This window comes from Phyllostomus discolor, chromosome 3, assembly GCF_004126475.2.
Source record: "Phyllostomus discolor isolate MPI-MPIP mPhyDis1 chromosome 3, mPhyDis1.pri.v3, whole genome shotgun sequence".
Classification (NCBI taxonomy): domain Eukaryota; kingdom Metazoa; phylum Chordata; class Mammalia; order Chiroptera; family Phyllostomidae; genus Phyllostomus; species Phyllostomus discolor.
In genome coordinates, this window is record NC_040905.2 from 4,740,527 (window position 1) to 4,764,773 (window position 24,247).

General features: G+C 43.4%; 1 protein-coding gene across 1 annotated transcript in view; it reads left to right on the forward strand.

The window, feature by feature from the left end:
- HCN1 (hyperpolarization activated cyclic nucleotide gated potassium channel 1) overlaps nucleotides 1–24,247 on the forward strand; it is a 313,939-nt gene that overhangs the window by 35,522 nt on the left and 254,170 nt on the right. The window contains 1 exon segment of the mRNA XM_028521854.2: nucleotides 4,505–4,928. Within this exon segment, the coding sequence (XP_028377655.1) occupies nucleotides 4,505–4,928 (424 nt within the window).

Below are 24,247 nucleotides of genomic sequence, written 5' to 3' on the forward strand. Positions count from 1 at the left end.
AGGATGGTTGACATTCATGACGGTTAAATATCCTGACCAAAACCACGCAGCTAGGAGAACTAGAATTTGAACCCAAGTCTGCTGTCAGAATCTAATCAAGATCTTTTACAAATAAACACGGTCTCTCCAGAGCAGGAAGAAAAGATAGAGAGGGATTTGGTGACGTACCAGACCAAGGGGCAAATCCCAAACTGGGTTGTTTTCAGGCTGTCTAACCAAAGAACATACTCCTAATCTGGTTTCTTATTTAGTTTATTTTAATGTCTTCTGTGTCATAAAAACCCTCAATGAGAGTGTCACAGGTTCGATTCCCAGTCAGGGTACATGCCTGGGTTTCAGGCCATGACCCCCAGCAACCGCACATTGATGTTTCTCTCTCTCTGTCTTTCTCCCTCCTTCCCTCTCTAAAAATAAATAAATAAAATCTTTAAAAAAAAACCCTCAATAAGGAAAAGGTCAAGATTAGGTAAAAGACAAATTAAGATATTATTTACTGCATTCATGGTTCTTTGTCTTATTAGAAAGGATTTCTTTAAATATCCCCACTGAAGTGTGTCTTTCCATTAAAAATCCAATTAACTTATCTTCTTAGCATTGGCTGCTGTAGATACTATCTACCGTACATCACGGCAGAAGTTAAACAGAAGGCAAAATCCAGTTTTGGACTTCAGTGAACCCAGTGATGATGGAGGAAACTGAGACAGATGATTAGTAACAAAAGAAATAACAAAATAAGAGGCCTACTGAAAAATATGTTGCTCTAGGGTTGTAAAAACAAAACCAAAACAAAACAAAATGATAAACTCTTCAGCAGAACAGGACTTGAAGGAGAGCAATGCCAATGGGAAAAGGCGCAGGGAGAAGGGGAGTAGCTCTATCTCCTGTACACGGACCCAGCTGTGCACGGCAGGGACTCTCTTGCTTCACATATGAAGAGCTTGCTGTAAGGAGTTAAAGCAGTGGCTGGGAAGGGAGTGGGAGGCCATGTTAAGGAGTTCTCTGGCAGCTAGGATAATTTATTTTTATTAAATCGGGAGGGCCATGGATGGTTTTGGACCCGGTAAGTGACGTGTCAGCCGGCTCTGGGACTGGGGAGTAGTGTTGATCAGATACCATGGACAGGTCTCTTGAAATATTCTCAGCGAGAGATCGATAGCTCTTGCCCCGACTGGTGAGATAACGGTGGGAATAGGAAGAGGAAATAGATAGGAGAGACAGTGCTATAATGAAATGTGTAAGAGATCGAAATTGGGAGATAAGGAAGAGGGAGAGCGTGAGTGTCCAAAGGGAAATTTTCAGAGCTGCAAGTCAAGAAGAGAAATGAGCGGGCAGGCAGGCAAGCAAGAATCTCCTGCGGCCAGTGTTCAGGGACACAGGCATCCAAGATACTACATGATCTCACCTACAAGTGGAACCTAATGAAGAAGACAAAGAAGCGAGGAAAATAGAACCAGAGACATGAAAATAAGGAACCAACTGAAGTTACATAGTTTAAGAAACAGAAGTCACATCACACTTCTAGAGTGGGAGATAACTGTATTTTTCTTCTTTCTTCCTCTTGTTGTTCAATGATGGTTGTCCCGATTTTTCCCATTGCTCTCGCCTGCCCCGTCCACACCACACCCCCTCAGTCAGTCCCCACTCTGTGTCCATGTCCATGGGTCATTCGTACATGTTCCTCGACTAGACCCTTCCCCTTCTTCCCCTGTCATCCCCCTGTCATCCCCCTCCTCCTCCCCTCTGGTCACTGTCAGTTTGTTCCTTATTTCCATGTGTCTGGTTCTGTTTTCCTCATTTCTTTGTTTTCTTCATTAGGTTCCACTTATAGGTGAGATCACATAGAGTCTTGACTAGCAGAGAATGCATCTATGGTAACTAAAGTGTTGTGTTAGGCAAAGTTTATTACAAGACCTTTCTTTATGTCTAGAAAATAGAGTCAATGATACTTAAAAGGAAATGATAAGGATTAATGGAGCTTCGTATTGATACCAATATATCTAATGGCTTCAGACCGTATTAAATACCAGTGATTAAAAGCTAGGGTGTGGTAAAACTTATCACAATAATAAAGATTGGATGGCACTTTATCCTTTTCATTTCTGTTGCCTGAGATGTATACGATATGATTTTTCCTTTAAAGTAGCTTCTACCTTAATGACAGAAATACAGAGGTATCTGCAAAAGTGAGCAGTGTTCCATGGGCTCCTGGTTGCTCCCCAAGAAAATGAATTTCTTTTTTTAGTAAGGAAAGGTAAAATACTAAATAAGCCGCCAACATTGTGTTCACAGTTTAGTATATGCTAGGATCTGTGATTTGTATGTATTATGTTATTGAATTTGTAAAACTCTGCACACTGGGTTTTATGACGATCTGCATTTTACAGAAGAGAAAAGGTAGTATTAGAGAAGTTAGGTAACTCGTCTCCAGATTTCTGGTTGAGGGCAGCTGCAGGGGGGACCGTAAGGGGAGATGGATGAGCACACCTTGTGTGTAGTGTGAGAGCCCAACAGGCCTGGTGACCGATGCGTGTGAGAGCGAGGAGATTTAGGGCCGGGAGTTATCGAGGATGCCTCCAGGGTTGCTGGCTTGCACAGCAGGTGTGGCGTTGTCCCTTCCCGGGGCAGCGAGCATCCGCAGAGTACCTGTGGGAGGCGAGGGGGTGGGTGGGAGGCGGGCCACGCTGTTTGACAGGAGTGTGAGGTGTGTGAGGGGAGCTTCAATGGACCGTGGGCTGTGAGGATGAGGAGGCTTACAGCAGGGGTGGACCGGAGGTAAGTCTTACCGAGTCATCAGTTACAGGGTATCCCTGGAAGACCTGGGTGCGTGTGTGGTGTCCCCAGGGGGCCTGTGTGCAGTGCAGATGGAAGGGCCGTGCACGACACCCAGCGCCCCGCCGGCTCCGGGGGGCAGGGCAGGGCGGGGAGAGGAGCCCCAAGAGGAGGATGGCGAGAGCGAGAGTGTGTGCACACGTGCAGGCATGCAGAGCACACGCGGTTTCCCTTTGGGTCCAAGGACGTCACTGCTTTGTGAAATAACCGTTACTGTGCCGCGTCTCACCTACATCTGCCCTTTGTCCTTCGTGTATTTGGTGGCACATGTTGCATGTTTCCATTGGGAGAAGAAAAAGAAAAGTTGGCGCTGAGCCAATGCATGGTGTATGATTGACATGGGTGTTTGTATACTCGTCCGTAAACACATAGCTACGTTTTGACAGGAAGACTGGCGGCACCTTCCAAATGACAAGCATTTACCTTTTCCCGTGCCTTGGGGGTGGGTGGAGACAAGGGGAGAAAGTGCCTTTTATAGGTCTGTGTCACACTGGTACGTTTATCCCAGGGGCCGGTCACAGCCAGGGATGCTGGTATAACTGTGATAGGGTTTCGCAAATGTATGCCTTACGGAAATGCAGCCCTCATATAGCAGGCATTTCATGTTACATAAAAATATCTCGGTTAACAGAAGTTTCTGTCATGAAGTGTATGTCATTTATGCAACAGAACCTCCAAGAGGGGACATGTATGGCCAGGATAAAGTAGCTCATGTTTCCAGGCTTTTCATTGTTACGGAGTTGTACTAGCCAATTTTGTTTCTCCCATGTTAGAAGTAGATCCTGTCACAAGTGTAAATAGTCTGTGTATAGTGTCAATAGACTTTGAAAGAACCCAGATGAAAAATAACATCATCATCTCTGAAGAGCTGAGTTACCATATATTAACTTGGAATAACCTGAAAGTTCCTGGTTTTCTCCCAGGAGGAGAAATGTAAGGCAAGATCATGTAAAGATGAGATATAAGGTGAGTTAAGAATGTTTCAGAAGGTAGTTAGCAATCATAAATTCTTGTTTCAAATCTGCAGTAGAGTCTTTTACATTATTTTTAGATTCAGGAAAGAAATAGTTTTCCTATTCCAGTCCAAAGAAGGAAAGACCACAAATGGCTAGAGTCCTGTGCAGCGGTGGGCGGTTCCGGAGCTCACGTTGGCCCGATGCCCTAGACACACGTGTGCGGTACCAGTACCTTTACTGGGCCCTATTTATCCCTGTTCATTCTCACCTGCGATTGGTACTTTGATATCAAGTACTTCAGAGCACTTCTGAATAATCTTTCCAAAAACAGTTCTTTTTTTTTTAAGGTAGATATTCTGACTTTATAAATTTCTCCCAGCTTTCTATGCAAGCTACAGGGGAAGGTGCTTTTACTTCTTCACCAAATCAAAGGGGTTATGGGTGTTTTGAATTTATTTCTATCACACAACATCAAACAATTTTTAGAATTCTGTAATTACAGGACCTTGCTTTAGGAGAACGCTAGCTTTACTTAGATTTCAATTTGTCTCCATTGACGGAATTAGTTGCCTTATTTATAAAACCAACGTTTTGTTCTTTTACTCATTTATTATTTTACCATAAACCAGTAATAAGCATTTTTTTATGGTGGAGGGGGGAGAATGGGCTGGTTATTGTCTGCCTCTTAAAATCTGATCTTTAAAATGCATTTCTTGTAGGTTTTACTGGGATTTAATAATGCTCATCATGATGGTTGGAAATCTGGTCATCATTCCCGTTGGGATCACGTTCTTCACAGAGCAAACGACCACGCCGTGGATTATTTTCAACGTGGCGTCAGACACCGTGTTCCTCTTGGACCTGATCATGAACTTTAGGACGGGCACTGTCAATGAGGACAGCTCTGAAATCATCCTGGACCCCAAGGTGATCAAGATGAATTACTTGAAGAGCTGGTTTGTGGTGGACTTCATCTCCTCCATCCCAGTGGATTATATCTTTCTCATTGTGGAAAAGGGAATGGATTCAGAGGTTTACAAGACGGCCAGGGCACTTCGCATCGTGAGGTTTACAAAAATTCTCAGTCTCTTGCGTTTGTTGCGACTTTCAAGACTAATACGATACATACATCAGTGGGAAGAGGTAAGACATATTTTACTTTTTTAATGCCACTCCATCATGATTGTTTTAAACTCTAACTGTTCAAAAATGAACAACTGGGGTATGCGTGAGCTCTATGAAGTTCAGGGAGAAAATTTTTATTTATTTTTTGGTGCATAAGTGATATATGTGCATCTTCAAAAAAGGTATGGTCAAATACTAGATTTGAATTGACTGAAAATTTAAAAAATTTAAAAAGATTAGTGATTTTAAAACTGTGGTTTTGCATCAGTTTAGTTTTCTCTTAACAAATCCTCTTTAACCAATACTTTTCCCATCCTAACCAATGCAGCCCCTCCCCCATCGTGGCTGGTTGGTTTTTCTCTGACATGAGTACATCAGGTACCATCTTTGAGAAAACTGTGAAGGGTCCATTTGCTAATCCAGTTTGTGTCATTAACTCTGTGGGAGGGTCTAGCATATGGTTCCTCCAACAGTGAATTTTCAGAGAGTTTGTTCTTAACTAACACTTTGAGTGTTTCCAAGTTGTATATGTCAAGATTGATTTTAGTGTAATAATTTTGCTCTTTGTTACGCTTTGCAGATAATTATTTATTATTGTTTCTCCCTATGAACTCATTTCATAATCCTGAAAGACAGCATACCCAGGAGGCAAATCATTGCACAAAAGTCACACACACTGTGGTGGGTCAGTGTAGTGAGCGGGGCCAGTACTTTGCTGGGTGAGTGACGGTTGTTCGGAGACAGTCAGTGGGAACTGAAAGGCCCGCCCCCCCTTGCCCCTCCCCCGCCAGCCAGAGCTTCCAAAAGCCGGAGTTAAATGTACCGTCACCCAGCGAAGGGGTTTACGTTCCCATCCCCAGTCCGCATGCTAACCTTTTCGACTCTCTTCTCCTTCTCAGTCTACCTTGTCTTTGTACGTGACCTGTAACCTGCAGCTCACTGTCGGCATGAAATGGAGGGCTGGGAGGCTCTGGGAGGCTAAACCCACACTAACAGGAACAATGGACCTGCTGTGCATTCACTGTCTCCGCACTCATTGCAGACATTATTTTTGGCGTTTCCAGGATGAATATGGTCTGGGATTGAGGTTTCAACGAGTCATGACATGGAGCTTCTGTGAGCATCAGCTCTGCTTGCGGTGAGGCCGCGGTAGAGTTCCGTGGGCTCGTCGGTGGCATTCTGGTTCCCGGCATTTCGGGGAATGACACGCAGCCACAAACACTGTGTGAAACATCGCCGAGAGGGCTTAAAAATGGATCGCTATTAAAATATGGATGTGGGTGATATTTAAAATCAAATGAAGCACATTTGAGAGATGGGATTCATCTTGCAATGTGTCTAGATAGCACATGCCATCCAAAGGGTAATAAATGTCGGTTCTCCAACTTCATTGTACCAATTTGAGACTAATATCAAATTGGGGCTATTGTTGATAATAATGACTAATGTATATGGAGGTATTATTATAGGTCGAGTACTATATTTGATTCTTTTCTTGGACTAGTTCGTTAGCTCAATCTTCCCAGTACCTCTGGTAACTTGCTCAGATTCACCGAGGTAGGAAAAGGTGGGGCTGGGATTCGACCCTTGGCAATTAAACTCCGTAGCAAAGCTCTGAACTGCAGAACTATGACATACACTCTTTTAATGAGAAATATTTTAATATTCAGTTATTGTACATAGTGAATCACAATTGTAGAGAAGTCTTGATCACTTAAAACATGGCCACACACACACACACACACACTTTAATGACTGGCCTGTGAAATGAAAAGTCCCTGATAGAAAGAGCCAGTCAGTTCAGCGTGCAGTGTGACTGTTTTCCGGTGTCTTGTAGTTTTAACCCAGTTACCCTCAAGAACGGCATCAGGGTGAACAGATGGCGTCCTGTCAGATGCAGTGGCAGGCCATGTGCACAAACAGGAGGACACCCCTTAAAGCTCATGTCCTCTGGTCCTGGCAGCGGTCACGGGCACCCGGATCTGTGTGCCACGATGCTGTTGGAAAGATGCCGTGATATAATTCAGCAGCATCAGCTCACTGCCACCATTCCTGCAAAATGCAATTTAATACACACTTACAGGCATGTGGTAACCAATCCCACTGCAGCCAGAGTTGTGAGTTGGCGAGATCTTTCTCATAAATAAATGACCTTGATAATAAATGAACCATAAGCTCCTTTTAGTGAAGAATGTTTTCCTGGTTATATGATACCCTCATATAATATTACAGATATCATGGATATTTGAAGTCATGGATATTTAGTACCACTGTAAAAAAAACAGGGAAGAAACAGTAATGATTAATCCAGAATTTAATAGGAACTCATTATTTCATCACCGACTTGATTCAAACCAAAAGCACCAGGGAGCTTGAATGGTTGCAAACTGGCAAACCTCGCCTCGGTTTTTATAAATGCTGCAAGGACGTGTGTACGAGTGGAATACCACACACGGACCCGCAGCAGTTGCTCTGTGCGCGTTCGGAAGAAGAAGCCGGCTGGGAGGAGGCGCCCTCACCCACACGCCTTGAAGTTCCGAGTGTTTGCGTCCCCAGCCAGCTAGCGCTAAATTCAGCAAATGCAGGGAAGGGAGGTGCGAGGCCGCGGAGCTGCCGCGGTTCTGGGTGAATCGTTTCCCGGGAAAGCAGCTGCCTGGTGTAGGGAGCTGCTTTCCTCGCCAACGGTACATCCCCCCCCCCCCCCCCCCCCCCCCCGGCCTGAATTAGTTCAACTGAAAACCAACACGAAGCACCACAGCCAGATAAATTAGAGGAATATTGTGAATGAAAGAGATAAATTTTTAAAACGGAGCCCTTCTGTTCCTGTCGTTACCAAAGTCGAATGTTGTGGCTAATGCACCAGGGAAAAGCTGATTTGGCCGACGTGTTTATGGAACACATGGTGTTAGGAGTCGGGGGAGACGTTCGTCACCGGAGACGGCTGTAAGATCAATGGCTGTAAGATGCAGAAAACAGAGCTGGGTCAGCGCTGCGTCTGGTCTCCAGTGTCAAGTTTCACAGGCAAACGTCGCATAGGGTGCCTGGGGAGGTGAACCCTGGAGCGACCCTGTAGATGCATCCGGCCAGAAAATGCCTTTTCCCCTCATTTCCAGGAAACTGAGTCTTTCCCACTGTTGTAGTTTGGTGTTTACCAAATCCTTTCTCTCATTCAGCCTTGTATTTGTTGTTATGTTTCAAGTCAAATCAGGGGCCGCAGCCGGAATGCTATTTCGTGACCTGTCCCAATTAGGGGGAACTAATTGTCTGTGATCCTCCAAAAAGAGCCATATGGCGAGGAAATCCTCAGAAATTAAATGGAATATTATGGATAATTTTTCACCATCACAAGCCACTGAAGAGATAAGAGGGAGATTAAGAGTTTAGCAAAAGGGAGATTATTCAGTCAGTAAAGGTGAAGGGTCCTAGGAACCTTGAATGCTGCTGCTCCTACCTTTCTTTTTTTTTTTTTTAAAGGGGGCTGGTCTTTGAAATTACCATATTTTGCCCTGTATAATGTGCACTTTTTAGGCCCAAATTTTCAAGGGGAAAAATAAGGATGTGCATTATACAGGGGTAGTACCTGAGATAACTGTGTGTCTGTTCTTGTGTTTTGTAGTTATTTGTTACATAAAATTTCTTGTACCATAATATATTTAAAAATAAAAGCTGAAATTCCTGTATACAGAAAACAAGTCTCTAAATATAAATAAATAAATAAGTACATAAATAGATAAATAATTGAATTAAAACTTAAAAGGAAAGTCTTTTTTCCCCCCTGAAAGTTCAGGCCAAAAATATGGGTGCACATTATACATGGCAAAATACAGTATTAGATATTTAGGAAAGAGTGAGAAGAGAAACACTACCCTAAGAATGGGAATGCATGATGCTGGTATAGTGACTATGGCTTTAGAACACATACCTGGAGTATTTTATTTTTTTTATCCCCTCAACCTTCCTTATGTGGGTTTTATTTTAGACCTATCGCAGTGGCCTAAGTCCATTTTGCCGCAAGAAAGAGGGCTTGTGGTTCTGAGATTCGTGTGTGTCTATAGCAATTTCAGGTGAATAATGCATCTGGGACGTGGCAATGCTCTTCTGGCAATCAATACTAGATTTTTATGTCGGCTTAGAGACAGATTTATCAACAAATTGTGCTTAACAACGGAGCATTAGGAAGGAAATTTATTCCACGGGGAGCTAATTCAGATCGCAGTTTCTGTCTTTGGTGGATTTTAACATGCTGTTTGGTTTAGATTAGAAGCAAACCTTTGCTATAAATTGCTTCTCTCTCATTGTGCAGCGCATACTGTAAGTGCTCTCACCGTTCGGAGTGGGAGGCTCACCGTGGGCAAGCGGCGGTGCTTCCTGCGGCCGCGTCAGTGAGGGCGCAGGGAGCCGCCCATGACCTCTCACCTCCAGTCTGCACTGGCTCGCTCGCTGAGCGTCCACGGCTCTCCAGCCAGCCATCCCCCATCTCACCAAGGTCACTTCCTACTTGCACCCAACACCTCTTTTCTGTTGGTTTTCTTCGCTGTGCGAGGCTTCCTGCAGAAAACGGTCCCTTCTGCCTCTGTAATTTCGCATGTGCCACACCTCAGATGTGGAAAGCCTTTTTCTTTTTGCTCCTCCTTTAAAGGTTAGGGTTAAATGTGTTTCCAGAGAACACCCTACCTCCTCAGGACCTTTACTCTGAGCGATTCTGCAGGCTCTGCTTGTACTTGTTCTTGCTGATAGCTCGGTTGATGATGCTTGCTTACATGCATTTTCTTCTGTTGATGGACACAGATGTCTACGCGGAAGAGTCAGTGTCAACGTTGGCCATTGCGTCTCCTTGTGCCCTAACTAGTACAGAGTTCTGTCACAATGGGCCATCAGAGCCTATCCACTAATTATTACAGAGTTCTAAATACAATGGGCCATCAGAGCCTGCCTGTCTGCTAACTAGTACGGAGTTCTAAATACAATGGGCCATCAGAGCCTGCCTGTCCACTAACTAGTACAGAGTTCTGTCACAATGGGCCATCAGAGCCTGCCCGTCCACTAACTAGTATGGAGTTCTGATCACAATGGGCCATCAAAGCCTGTCTGTCCTCTGACTACGTGGCATCCTCCATGCTTTAAATCCATTAAGTAATTGCAAGGGAAGATGCGCTCTTCACTCCTAAGCATTCACTAAGTAGCTTCCATTTGCAGATACCACACACGAGCATACAGAGCAGACCCCAGCTTTGTAGAAACTACAGACACGCAGGCAAATAGTCACAGGTGGTGGGGTCAGTGGTGATATGAAGAAGGGAGTGCACCACAGAATTGTGTTGTGTGTGTGCGGTTTTGTTTGTGTATGTGTGCAGGTATGTATGTGTGTTTGCACGTATGCATGCGTTTTTGTGCGAGGAGAGAGCTTCAGGGATCCCCGAGGGAGCTCTGAAGCTGGCCTCTGAACCACCTAGCTGGACAAAATGGGTGCAGACGAGTGAGTGCGTTGCAGTAAGACGGGAAGGACCCGCTGCCCGGCACAGGAGGTCTGACCTCCAGAACCTGGGCGTGAGGGAGGGCGTTTGGGGTGATGATGGGGGACGGACTGCTCAGGAGGGTGTCATGGAGGCTGTTTGGGCAGGGGCTTTACATTTTAGGAGGCGGCAGAGTGAAGAGGACTGGAGACCTCTGAAGATGGAGCCGCTGAGGCCAGTCGGGAGAGAGCGATCCCTCCTCAGTGCTTTTTACGTGGAGCCAGCGTCAAACCGGGAGGTGCCTTCTGAGACGTCTAAAGGGGTGTTCATCTTTGCCAAGTATCCTTGGCCTCGAAATGTTTGTGTCAAATAATAAAATATGAGCAGGCCACATTGCAAAGTCTGTTTTATAACACTTTATAATTTAAATATCAATTGTTTTTGATATAATTAATGCTATATTAATTTAATATTAATATAATTATATTACCATTGATACCATTATATCTGAGATTTGTATTTCTTGCCACCAAAAATATGGCGGTGTGCATTGGATCCTGTACCAGAAGTTAGTATTTATGTGTGTTTATTAAAATTGTGCCTTGTATTTTCTATTGAATCTAGAGAGAAACAGTTAAGGGGAGTTATGTATGACTAGAACTTGGTAGAACAGCTGTGAAGTTTAAATGAAATGAGGCACATGGGAAATGTTTGAAATACTTAAACTGACGTGTGCCTCCTGTGACGTGTGTGTTACTATTTCCGGACGGATAGCATTGGTTCCGCCCAGGACCACTAGGGGTCCTCTGCTGGTTACGCTGCTTTAGGGCTTTAAAGTGCCAGAACTGTCTTCTTGGAAGTTGCTCATTTATACTCCGTCATAATCGCCTAATGGCTTGGCTGTTGATGCCTGGATAAGAGAGATGACGGTGGATATTCCTATCTGTAAACACTGTGTCTCTTTGCCTGTACTTTCTCCTCGGGTTAAACAAAGAGTTAAGGTCCTTCTCCAAATAATCATTTTTGTTCTGAGATCATTGTTTTTGGTATTATACTGTGTGCTTTTTAACCCTGGATTTCTAAGGTATGATGTGTTGAGTTCTGTTTAGATGTGACATGTGAAGCCAAGACAATTAAGATGAGACTTAATTGCAGTGAGAAGTAAGATGCATGATTTTATGAATGGTCCCTGGTCAGTGCCCTGAAGCAGATCCGTGTAGCCCTGGTGCTTTTCCCATGGAAACTCACCTCAATGCCAAAACAGAAGACCAGCTTTGGAATGCTCAGGCCACTATGTTTACATTAAAATATTAGGCTTAATGCCTTGTTATAGGTCCAGGGTATAATCCTGTTTTGCATATTTTGATGTACTTTGTGGCTATGTGTTGAAAACAACCAGACTTGTATTCTAAGGTTCAAAATTATGTAACCTCATGCCTCAGAATATCCACGGTGGCGTGGTGTCCCTAGAAAGGTACTCTGGGCTCCTCTAGTTCATTGTGTCCGCTCCCCTCTCAGACCTCTTCCTTCTCTCTCATATCCTGTGGCTCAAGTCAGAAATTTAAGAGGTATCTTTGACTTCTTCTCTTTCTATATTCAAATTAAATTTACTGGGGTGATTGGTTAATAAGATCACATAGATTTCAGGTGTGCGGTTCTATGATTCACCATCTGTCTATCCCATTGTGTGCCCCCCACCCAAAGCCAAATCTCCTTCTGTCACCATACGCTTGACCTGCTCTACCCTTCACTACACCCCCGTCCCCGCCCTGCACCCAGCCTTACTGGTTCCGTTTCTTCAATGTGACACCAGTTCTAGTTCTCTTCAGTTCTCCGTCACCATCCGAGTCCAAGGCAACTCACGGCATTTCTCACTGACATTATTATAACGGATTCGTTACTAGATTTTAGAATCACCCTTGCTTGTCTTCTGAGGGCCTCAGAAGTCATGTTTTTGAAGAGTAAGTATTATGTTCTTACCGTGTCATCCACCTTCTGCCAATATTTCTGTGCCTTTTTATTACCATTAGGACAGATTCCAAAGTTCAAGGCCCTTGGAAATGTGAGCTCTACCTTCGCCTGGGAAACTACTGGCTGGTTATTTTCTTTAACCGTGCTAAACCTGTTTAGGTTTGTCATAAACACTGTTTTAAGGCCTTTACATGTGTTGCCCACTTTCTTCTAGAATGTTACTCCTTTGGCCCACCTCCATTTATTCATCACGTTTTGTTTCTTTGACTCTGACTTTAACTTAAGCATCTCCCTGGTCATGGTCGTTCCATCTGTAGTGCTGGCAGAGACCGGCATGCATTAGCTCTGTAGCGTTCATCACTTGTGTAACGTCCCTCGCACAAGCCTTTGCAAGGCTACATGAACTCCGGGAGGGCAGAGATCGCATCTGTTTCTTGCACCTAGCTTAGTGTGGCGGGGAAATCATGGGACACAAGAACACTCGCTAAACGAGTTAAATGATGCCACTCAGGGAATTTCAATTCGGAAGGAAAAGCAAACATGTGAAAGCGCAAACAGATAGGCAAAACGGTAGAGTGTCTTGACCTCAGTGTTGGAACCACGTATGGTCTAGAAAACAAGGCAGAAGAGAGGAGATGTGTTTCGAGAGTGTGGTCGAGGGTAGGAGAGAGGCTCCAGAGAAGGTGCACGGAACGTGGCCACTTAGGAAACACAGTTTGAAGGTGCGTGTGTCCTGGCATGTGGACAGGCCTGGGAAATATTCCAAGGGAATTTAGAAATCATGGACAAAAATCAGGGTCGTCATTTACAAATGAGAATGATAATCATGTTTGCCCACTCTCATAGAGTTCTTTTGAGGCTTAATAAGATGTTAGTGTGATACACACTTGGAAACTGTAACTTCATAAACATGTAAATTGTTATCATCAAGTGTCCACTATTTTATTTATTTAGTTTAGTTAAAAAATTTTTGTTGTTGACACCATTACAGATGTCCCCCATACCCCCTTTGGTTCCCCCTCCACCCGACCCCTACTCCCCTGACCCCCTCCCCCACACTATTGTCTGTGTCCGTGGGCTATGGATATGTGCATGCGTGTCCTTGGGCTGATCTCTTTCAGCCCCCGGTGCCCCCCCCCTTTAGACATCTGTCAGAATGTTCTGTGTATCCGTGCCTCCGGTTTTATTCTGTCAGTTAATTTTGTTCACTACATTCCACCTATGAGTGACATCATATGGTGTTTTCTTTGTCTGACTGGTATATTTCACTTAGTATAATAATAATCTCCAGGTCCCTCAATGCTGTCGCAAAGGGTAGGAGTCCCTTCTTTTTTGTGCCCGTGTGCTGTATTCCACGGTGCAAGCAGACCACAGCTTTTTAATCCACTCATCCCCTGATGCGCTCTTGGACTGTGCCCATGTGCCCATCAGCAGATGAGTTTCTACTATTTTAAAATACGACAAATATCAACAGAGTTCACCTCTTGGCACTTGAGCGTGCTTACTGCCTTTCCAAATATTGGAAGTATTACAAATGTTGTCATGCATTATTTCTGCCCGAAATATACCAAGTGAGGAATGGAAGCAAAATTCAGGACAACATGCGCTCAGCCTTACATCTGTCTGAAGCTTCTGGATAAATGTCTCAGCCTTTGTGGTGCAGGCAGATACAGCATGTATTATGATTACTGCCGTGGCGGACTTGTCAGGTGCCACTAGTGTGAAAATTGAGAATCCCATTGGTTCATTGATGCTGGACACAGTTTATGATGGGATTCTGGTTTCAACTCTAATTCTAGCTCAACTGCCACAGCATTTTATAATAAGCATGTGCTAATTTAAGCATCTGGGGAATGGTCTCAGTTGACCCAATCACTTGGGTGGTCTTGTGTTCCGTGTGCACCTGTGGAAAACAAGAGAGGCGTGATGAGACGCGGCATAGCCAGCAAATGGGACAGCGGCACCGTGGCACCCCAGACTATTTTGTTGTTACACACAAGAAGGTGAAATTGACCTCCTCTCTGAAGGAAATGTTGGGCTTACTAACTAATCATTGGGGGGAAATGTGTGTGTTTTTGGTGTCAGCTTCCAACAAATCACTCACTTTCGACGCAATGTCAGAGGTATTTTTCATCCATGTGGAATATTTTGGGAAACAAAAGTGTGCTTGCATATGTCAAAAGTGGCAGTTGATTCATATTTCTTTTTTTTTAAGATTTTATTTATTTATTTTTAGGGAGGGGAGGGAGGGAAATAGAGATAGAGAGAGAGAGAGAAACATCAATGTGTGGTTGCTGGGGGTTATGGCCTGCAACCCAGGCATGTACCCTGGCTGGGAATCGAACCTGGGACACTTGATTCATATTTCTTTGGGCAAAACAGAGTCTTTGAAGTATGTCAGAAGGTGTCAGGGAAAGTGGGTTTTATAAGACAGCATGACTTACGAAAGCTCAAGTATAAATACAATTAGAACCCTTCCACAGCACTGGGGAGTGACTGAGGGAGACCTCCTTCGACTCCTCTTTCTGTCTTGCTGATATGTGCACTTTAGATTCTGCAAGAGGATCCCTGTCCTCGTGTGCAAAGGAAATACATTTGGTTGGTTATGTAATTCTGGTGGCTATTTTGAGTTAAGTCTGCCATTTAGGCCATTTTTTTTTTTAAGAGAGTCAAAGTTTTTTTCTGATTCTATCTTAAAGTGAAAGTAGACTTTGAGGAGGGGTTCTGGAAACCAGGGCCAGGGTTTCATATAATTTCAGCAGTTGGGAAGTAAGTGAATAGAAGCTATTTTGAGATAATCTTATCTGTCAGGAGTGGTTTCCCATTAAAATTGGTCATCAGTGGGAATGTTTGCGATAATGCTAATTAGCTCAATGTGTGGCTTGTTGCCGTTGCTGTTTACTGTGGTGGAGATGAGTTGGGCAAACATATAAAGTGAAGGAGATTCAGCAAAATTGGAGTGGAAGTCAGAAGTACCTTCTGCAAGTCATTTCCAGACACTTTTGCTCTCATTTCAAAAACGTGGATGATGGCTTTTACTTGGATTATGGCTGTGTTAATGATCAAAGACACCATTCACTTCTAGTGCTTTCTAAATTCTCAAATTGAAAGTCTAGACAGCAGGTTGATGGAAGATGTAATTAGCCAGTCAAATTATGTCACTGCCTTTTTTTTTTCAGAGAACTTCTGAAAGAATGAAATCCCCATTTTCCCTAATATTCTAGATCATGCCAGAGAGTAAAAGGTAGAATTTGGACTGTGGTAGTGACTGCTTTGAAATTTAGAATCTGAGAGCTGTCACTGCCCACTAGTTTTTAAGAGTCGGGTGCTGGGGATGGACTGGCTTTGGGCAGTTGCCGTGTGTGAGAGTGGGTGCCGTGTGCACCTCTCCTCTCCACGACACTGGGTGGGAATGGGCGTGTCCAGAACTCGTCTTTCCAATGACCGACTAGCAATCGCCAGTGCCCACATTTACAGATTTTCACAACATTGTCGATGAAAAGCGCTTCCCCTTTTTTATCTAATTTGAAATTCACAATAATGCAGCCTTAGTTCATCCTAACGTGGTGGAGGGTTTCCTCCCCTATCCCTCCCCACGTATGTTTAATACGATGCCAAATAACCTTAGAATGACAATAATCAGCAGAAATTGCTAATACATTTTTGTCAGGAAAGAGTTATTGAAGACCTTCTAGATTTATAATACTTAAGGCTCACGGAAATTATTGACTTTAGAATAATATTAGAACAGGTATGGATTCTAAAAGTAGTGTATGTGTTCACTTTCTGGACTGCGGGGCCAGCAGAGGAGTGGTGGACGCTCAAGTTCAAAGCAACTGACTAGTTCCTTTTGCTCTCAGACATTTCTTATGAATTGTGACATTAATGACTAAAATTGCACCATTGGGGAATGACTCATGGATGTTTTATGGCTTTCTCAAAAGTATCTTACAGAGCTTCAAATATGCTTGAAGCCATTACTGAGATAACAGTGTAATAGGCTACTGATTGACAGATAGGGAGCATAATTCTCAAACAGTTGATAGCAAGTCTCTATGCAAACAAGAATACGGATGTCGCAACTGGGGTGAGAGGTACATTCATGTCAGAGGGGGTCCCACCAGGATATGGAAAATTTTACTGGGGCTGCAGAGGGGACAGCAGGACACCATCAAGAGATATAAAAAATATTTCACAGTTTTGCTGGAGTCTCTCCCTCCCCTGTTGCCAAGTGACCAGTGTTTGCCTAATGTCAAAGATGAATGTTACAATGCTTCTAAGTGTTATTGCTGGGAACTTTACCAACTAAATTATCCCTCCCACTTTCCATTTAGTTCAATTGTTATTTCAGATGTTCCAAAAATCTCCAGCGTCTTCAAATTAGATCACTCTATGGCTCCAGTTGAAAAAAAAAGTCATTTAGTGCATCTTTAGCAAAATGCTACTGTGTTTGAAATAATTCTGTTTAGCAGCACATTTCTTAAATATGTAATTCTACATTTCCAGTAAAATGTTGTATATGTAATTATAGACTATTCTGAATAGACTAGGTGGTTAACTATTTTTCTGACTCCTCATCTGAAAACTTCTTATATTTATATTGTTATCAAATATAGTATCTCATATATATTGATTGCCTGCCCAGCAGATTCTGAGCACTGTGCTCCATATAGGAATACAAAGATGAATAATCAATAAGCACGCCTAAGAGATTTTGTGATGTAGGGGAGGAGATAGAAAGGAAGTTAACAACGGTGTAAGCTCCCATATTTTGGGAATCCTTGGGTGGAGGATTTCGGGAATGATTCTAACTCCACATCTCAGCTCAGTTGGGAAGAGTTCCACAGCCAATTCGCAAAGACTGCCGCCGAGCAGGAGAGGGGCGTGGTCTGGGCTGGACAGCCACACCCCTTCGATGAGTGGGTCGAAACAGAAAGGGCTGCGAAATCCCATGCTTTACTACCACGTAAAATTTGCTGGGCGGTGCAAACAGAACAATTAATTTCATTTAAAATAATATTCATACCTTGTTGAGATTGCAAAATGACTTCCTCATGATGGAATAGGAAACATTTTCCTTTTGTTCCAGTCATCCCGATTACTGAATGATTCTCAAATGTTGAAAGTTTATTAGGACGAGGAGCAAATATATTTAAAATGTCATAGACACTGTTACACACTCTGTAACTGGTGAGGGGATTTAGCGAGAAGAGACCCAGTTCCTCTCGCACTTGCTCTCTCCCTCTGCAGTGTGGGTGCTCTTGCCTGAGACGAGCACCCGGAAAACGTCTCATTGCCATTGCTGAGTGGACAGTCCCTGTCAGATATCAGGAGGCTGGGCTGCTTTAAGGACACGAGTATCCAAGAGTAAATCAGTCATTCTGCAGTTATGAAAACACCACCTCCCTTCCAAGTGCTTGAATTTCCCCCACATTCTGTGCACGTTGCCGATTTTCCTTGTGCCTCTGGCGTTGAGGCCCCTCTCACACAGGTGGCTGTGGCCACGCTGCTGCGGGTGTCCCTGAGGAATCGCATGTTGATAGGTCTCCTCACAAAAACAATGCGGTGTCCAGCAGAAGCTGTCCTCCCATGTCCCTTCAATTGGAAGGCTTTTCATTAGTGCTGCTTTTATTGTTGTTGTAGTTGCTCTCGCTGTCCAGGGAGGCCGTGGGCACAGACGTGACCCAGATCTCAGATGAGATAATGACACCTGTCCTTCAGAGGGGTGAGAGGTCAGGTTCCCCCAGCTCTGAGCGGGGCCCCCTGGAGGTTAGCACCTCCCCGCCAGTACTCCAAGTCCCCTTGTCATCTGTACCTTTATGGAGGTGGACAGTTTTCCCTGTCCTCCTTTCCTGTCCTGTTTCTTATTTCTCAAGAAATTTGCTAACGAAGAGTGTAACAAAATATCTGTTAGTCACTTTTGTGCAACTGCGGAAAACAAAATATAGCTCTCTTGTCAGGAGACACACACACACCCCCACACTGTGGAGTCTTTGCTCAGCACCCTGTGTCTGCACTGTCTTTTCTTACTCCTGCGGCTGGTGGAGAGGGTCTTGGGGGTGAATCAGCCAGTGTGATGCCTGGTTGGAGAACCGTTGATCTTATCTGATCATTGATTGCTACATCGTGTTAGTTCTCCCTTCCCCAACAGAGGAAAAAATGTGTATCAATGAAATGAAAGTGATTAACGAGATGACTAAATTCAAAACAGAATGTTTCTAAATTAGCAAAATAATTTCCTCAACTTGCAAGAGCAAACGTATCATGTTAATTGTTTTCCTTTGTACCTCATATAATTCTCCTGATGGTAGTTTATATTATTTATCTTACTTGACATGGGAAGTAGACGCATCTGGTTAAAAAGTGCAATTTAAATGCGATAAAAATTACATAATTATTCTATAAACATTTTTCAAATTATGCTATTAAAATTTTCCTAAGAAAAAATATAACTCAAACAAATTTTCTTCCCCAAAGAAAACAATCAGAATAAACAATCCTCACAGCTCAGTCATGAAAGCACGTGGTTACAAACTTGGGCTGCAAAACAAAATTAAGACGTCATGAAGTTTGTGAGAGGGTTTCCTTAGACTATTTCCCTTGTGTTCTGTTTTTAGAGTCTCGTTCACCATTCCCCAGTGTATTGTCTGTGAGTTGTTAGTGGTCTTATGGAGACAACATTTTGCTTTTGTTTCTCAGTGTTGAAAGTACTATTATTGGCCCAAGATACCTTGGCAGCCTCTCGCAGGGAAGGTGTACGTGCGTTGTGCCTGTTACATTTCCGTCGCAGGTGGGCTAGCGGTGGGCCCTGCTCCTTGCTCCTTGCTCCGTGCTCCCTCCCACCTGGATGTGAGCTGATTACGCAGCTTCCACCAGGACCTTACCAGTCATTTCCACAAAGAATAGAAAGCTCCATAGGGTCTTGATGGGCAATTAAAGGATTAGACCCAAAGTCATGTATGTTGTTGCTTTCTCTTTGGCCTAAATTTGTCACATGACCTCACTCAGCCCCAAGAAAGTCAAGAAGAACAATCCCCTCATGCTCCTGGGATGCCAAAAACTGGAGCTATTTTCTTAATAGCTCTGCTTCAGGAGTTGGAATAGCTCAGCAATAGAGGGGGTGTATCGGGACCTGATCCCTAAGTTGGCCAGAGTAACGTGCGTTATCCATGGATCTATTCAAAATGAAATCATGGGCCAGCTTGATATCTCATTGATTTTTTCTCATGGGTATGTTGGCCTTTGACAGACTACAGTCGTGGTGGCACCCCCTGTAAGCACACAAAGTGCCTGGAGAGCTGATGGCTGCCCCTCAGGGCTGAGAGAGAACTGGCAGCCGCGTGGCCGCCTCGGAGGTGCTTCTGGGGTCTATCCATTATGAGGCAATCTTTATTTTACTTTGTTTTTCTAAGTGAACTCATCCTTAATAGGAATTTTAATCATTCTATCAATGGACGTACCAATTTCCAAGCTCCAAAGCACCAGATTTAGGTGAGTTTAATAATTTATGAAATGCAGATGGGTATTTGCATAATTTAATTTCCTATCCTCCACACTGAAATGAATTACAGCGCTTAATTTGTAGACCTTTGCCCAATCAAATAGAGAACAATAAGTATTATGAATATATAGGGGTGGGAAAAGTAAGTTTACAGTTGTTTGTACGGAAAATAGTACAATAATTAATAAATGATAATGCAGGAATAAACTGTGTTTTGTGTACTCACAACTGTAAACTGACTTATGCCCCGCCCCATATGATTTAACAGAGTGATTCTTTTATAAGGAAAATTAACCGTGCTTACAATCTTGAGAATATTTGGAATGCAAGCATTAAATAATCAGATCTTGACTGTGACTCATGTATTTTTCTCAGAATGCATTAGTTTTTTAGGGCTTTATTTTTCAAACAACTCAGACCTTGAAATTACTTAAAAATCAAATACAAACATTAGACTGTTAGTGAATCTTACTATTACTATTATAACTTTAATTATTTTTTTAATTCTATACTTTGTTCCAATTTATTAAACCTTGTTTAATGGCTCAGGATAGGTTTATCTTAGTGAATTTTCTATATGCATGCAAACAAACGTGTTCTCTGTTGTTAATGGTTGGAGTTTTGTAATTTAATTAGGACAATTAAACAGATAGTGTTAACAGGTAGTCTGTGTTCTTACTTGATTTCATGACTGCTTGTCTTGGCAGTTCTTGAGATAGGGATATTAAAATATACAGTCCAATAAATTTAATAAATTTAAAATACTCTATTTCCATTGTCCCACTGCTGACATTTGTGGTATCACTATCATATAATTTATTACGTTATAAATGTCAAAATTATTGTGGCTATTTTTGCCTTCAACGGGTAATTCTCTTTTAAGGAGTTTTTTAGAGCATTAAAAACTGCTTTTCTCTCTTTTTAAAAAATTTTATTTATTTATTTTTAGAGAGGGAAGGGAGGGAGAAAGAGAGAGAGAGAGAGAGAGAGAAAGAAACATCAATGTGCAGTTGCTGGGGGCCGTGGCCTGCAACCCAGGCATGTACCCTGACTGGGAATCGAACCTGCGATGCTTTGGTTCACAGCCCGAGCTCAATCCACTGAGCTACGCCAGCCAGGGCTAAAAACTGCTTTCCATACTTGCCGCCACCACGCCTGTTCCTCTGTGCAGATCCACGTTTCCGCCTGGGGTCCTTTCCTTCCGCCTCGACATCTTCTTTTAGCACGCCGGGTAGTGTGGCGTGCCCTTGGTGCATTCTGTCTGCTTTTGCGTGCCTGACTGTCAGGATTGTGTCTTGATTTTTGAAAAAGATTTTTGCTGCCCGTAGGATTTCCAGGAAGAAATTTTCCTTTCAGTGCGTTAAAAATATCACCTGACTTCGTTCTGCACGCATTGCTTCTGACGGATGGGAGAGAGGCCTTGGACCGCTGTATGCGATATGACATTTTTCTCCGGCTGCTTTTAAGACTTTATTATCACTTTTCAACACTTTGACTTTTGTGGGCTTTAGTGTGGTTTTTCTTCATGTTTCTTCTACTTGAAGTCTGTTGAGAGCCTTGGATCTATGGGTTATAGTTTTCACAAAACTTGTGGAAGTTACGCCTTCATATATATTAATTTGTATCTACTTTTTTGAGGGTTCTTTCCTTGGCCTTTGTAGTGATTCAGGTGTGTGTGTGGATCAGTACTTGGCCAGACTCAAAGCTTTCTCCGTGCAGCACTTTCAGCTCCGGTGTTTAGCCTTGCAAGTCGCAGCCAGCACGGCCTTCCTGTCCATCTCTGCACCGTGGCCCTCAGCCCTGCAGAGCTGCTGATCTCTGTGTGTGTTCCCCTTCTCTGCACTGTGCCCTCTCTCGGCAGGGGGCTGGTGCAAGGTGAGGCCTCATCTGTTTGCTTCTCTTCCTCCGGGGATGATTCTTCTGTGCTCCCTGGATCTCGTATCTGAAAACCATTGTTTCATGCAGTTTGTCATGCCGTCTAGTTGTTTAAAGCACACGGGGAAGCCTGGTCCTTGTTATTCCATTATGGTCGGAGTCAGAATGATAGGCCTTGTTTCAAAATAATCACATTTTCCAGAGAGATTTTTCATTGTGGAGAAGGGCACGGTATCATTTGAAATAACAAGGTCATCATCATTTTTGCAATGCAAATGGTATCACAACATAAGTCACATTATGTTATGAATGTAGCAAAATTGTGATTTATGGCATAATTTGTTTTCCGCAGTTGTGTCTGTACAGAAGGCCCAGGCAAACAGAATAAATGTGTGCATAATACGAAGCTTTTTTTTCCATGGAAAAAAGTGAAGGTTATTTAAGGGACTTTGTGTATTTAATAGTGCGCTTGACCAGCCATGATTAGGCTTAAATTGTGGCCCTTTCATTTGAACAACTATAGTCCCGCCTTCTGCGACTGGGATTCCCAGCGCCGAGGGTGAGCTTCGGCAGCCATGGGCTTCATCCATGCGGATGATTTGTGTGCCAAACGTAAACACGTCCTTGTTGTGGACAAAGGATGCCAAAACTAATCCTTGGACACCACCCAAAGGAACCCCTGGGTTCAGTATGTCACCTCGGACGCGCTGGCAGAGGCACGCAGAAGTCAAGCGTCTTTTTCCTAAGAATACATAACATATCCGAGCAGCCTAGAGCTTCTTTTATGAATTCAAATGTCTCCCAAATTGATTATGATAGAATAAAAGTGTATTACATTTACCTCTCTCTTGGCACTTTTGGGAGGAAGTAGCCTGAGGTAGCGTGACAGACCGGGCTAATATTTTTTCATTCATTTTTCAACTGTACTTTTAAAGCAAAATTTTTTTTGCTGTGTTTTCATTTCTGCAGTCAATCACCATTTGGGAAACAGATATGGTTTCAGCTGCTCCTTCGCCCCATTCTCCTGAGACTGAGGGGAAGCGGTTCTAATCTGAACCAAATGGATCTGCCAGTGCGAGAATGCTTTAGGATAAAATGTGTTCACTGAGGGTAGGAAGTATATTTTAAAGGTGTGTCGTAAACAAAAGGGATAACCAGAAAAATGTCTTTATGGGTCTGGGTTGAAAGGTAGCTGCACAGTTGTGTGCCCCTTTGTAGAAAAATAAGTGACAAACCCATCTGAAGAATTCAAATGCACGAGAGTTCACCTCCGCGATCACAATGGATTTATTATAGTGATCTTGTTCATATTGGCTTGGTTCCTTTCTTCCAGAATAGCAGCCCTTTTTTTTAAAAGATTTTATTTATTTTTAGAGAGGGAAGGGAGGGGAGGGAGAGAGAGAGAAACATCAATGTGCAGTTGCTGGGGGGCATGGCCTGCAACCCAGGCATGTGCCCTGACTGGGAATCGAACCTGCGACACTTTGGTTCGCAGCCCGTGCTCAATCCACCGAGCTATGCCAGCCAGGGCTTAATAGCAGCCCTTTTTAAACATTTTGCTTTTTTCCCCAAAGAAGTATTGTGAAAATTTTTCAAAAAAACAATGTTGAAAGACTTTTACAGTGAATGCATATGCACATACCTAGATTCCTGAACATTCTGCTAGTTTTGCTGTGTGGCGCTTACCTGTCTAGCCCCCTATCATATTCTTCTTTTCTGCATTTCGAAGGAAGCTGCGGAGCACAGTCTCCCTCCTTCAGGTGGTTTAGCCTGTATCAGACCTGCCATGCTTGGGTTCTCAGTGTTGTGCGTGCAGGACAGCAGATGAAGCACCTTGTGGGAAGCACTAGTTGTACGGCATAACAAGACTGAACGTGGTCAGGCAACGTAATCGCCGTCTGAGCACCCGGGAGCCTTGGGAAACGGTCAGGCACATTCTAATGACAACGGCTCCATCACGATCGTGTATACTCAGCGATTGCCATTTTCCTTTTAATGCCTCTAGCTTTTAAGTCTTTGTTCATCTTTATGGTCAAACGAGAGAAACCGTCCTTAGATTCAGTAACATGCTTCACTCCCTTCCTCTGGCCTTGCTTGCTTCCTCTCTGCAGAGAAGAGGGAGAACTGGGTGACTTCAAGTAGCTTCTTCTCCAGGCCTCTCCTTCTCTGATCCTCAGTGTTCTCTTCCCCGTGGATCAGGCTTTTGACAGCGTGTGGACACCGGCCTGGTGAAAATGCTCAGTGACAATAAGGAAAAACTAACTTTACTTAAAAGATTGTTTCTTGTTTTTTAAGTTCAATTCCAGGTGTTCTCTACATTGGCATTATAGGGCCAGCATTGATTTCATCAAGAGAGGCATAAAATACCCAGTTTGAAAACACGAGTTGACTGGCATTTTATGGCACATTTATGCTAATGAGGAAGCTGTTCGCCTGCCAGTTCTGTATGCTGGGGCAGTTCATGTGCTGCACGCTTTGCCTCTATGCTGTACAGGTTCCATCAAGGAAATGTTGTTTATTTAAATAACAGCATCTAA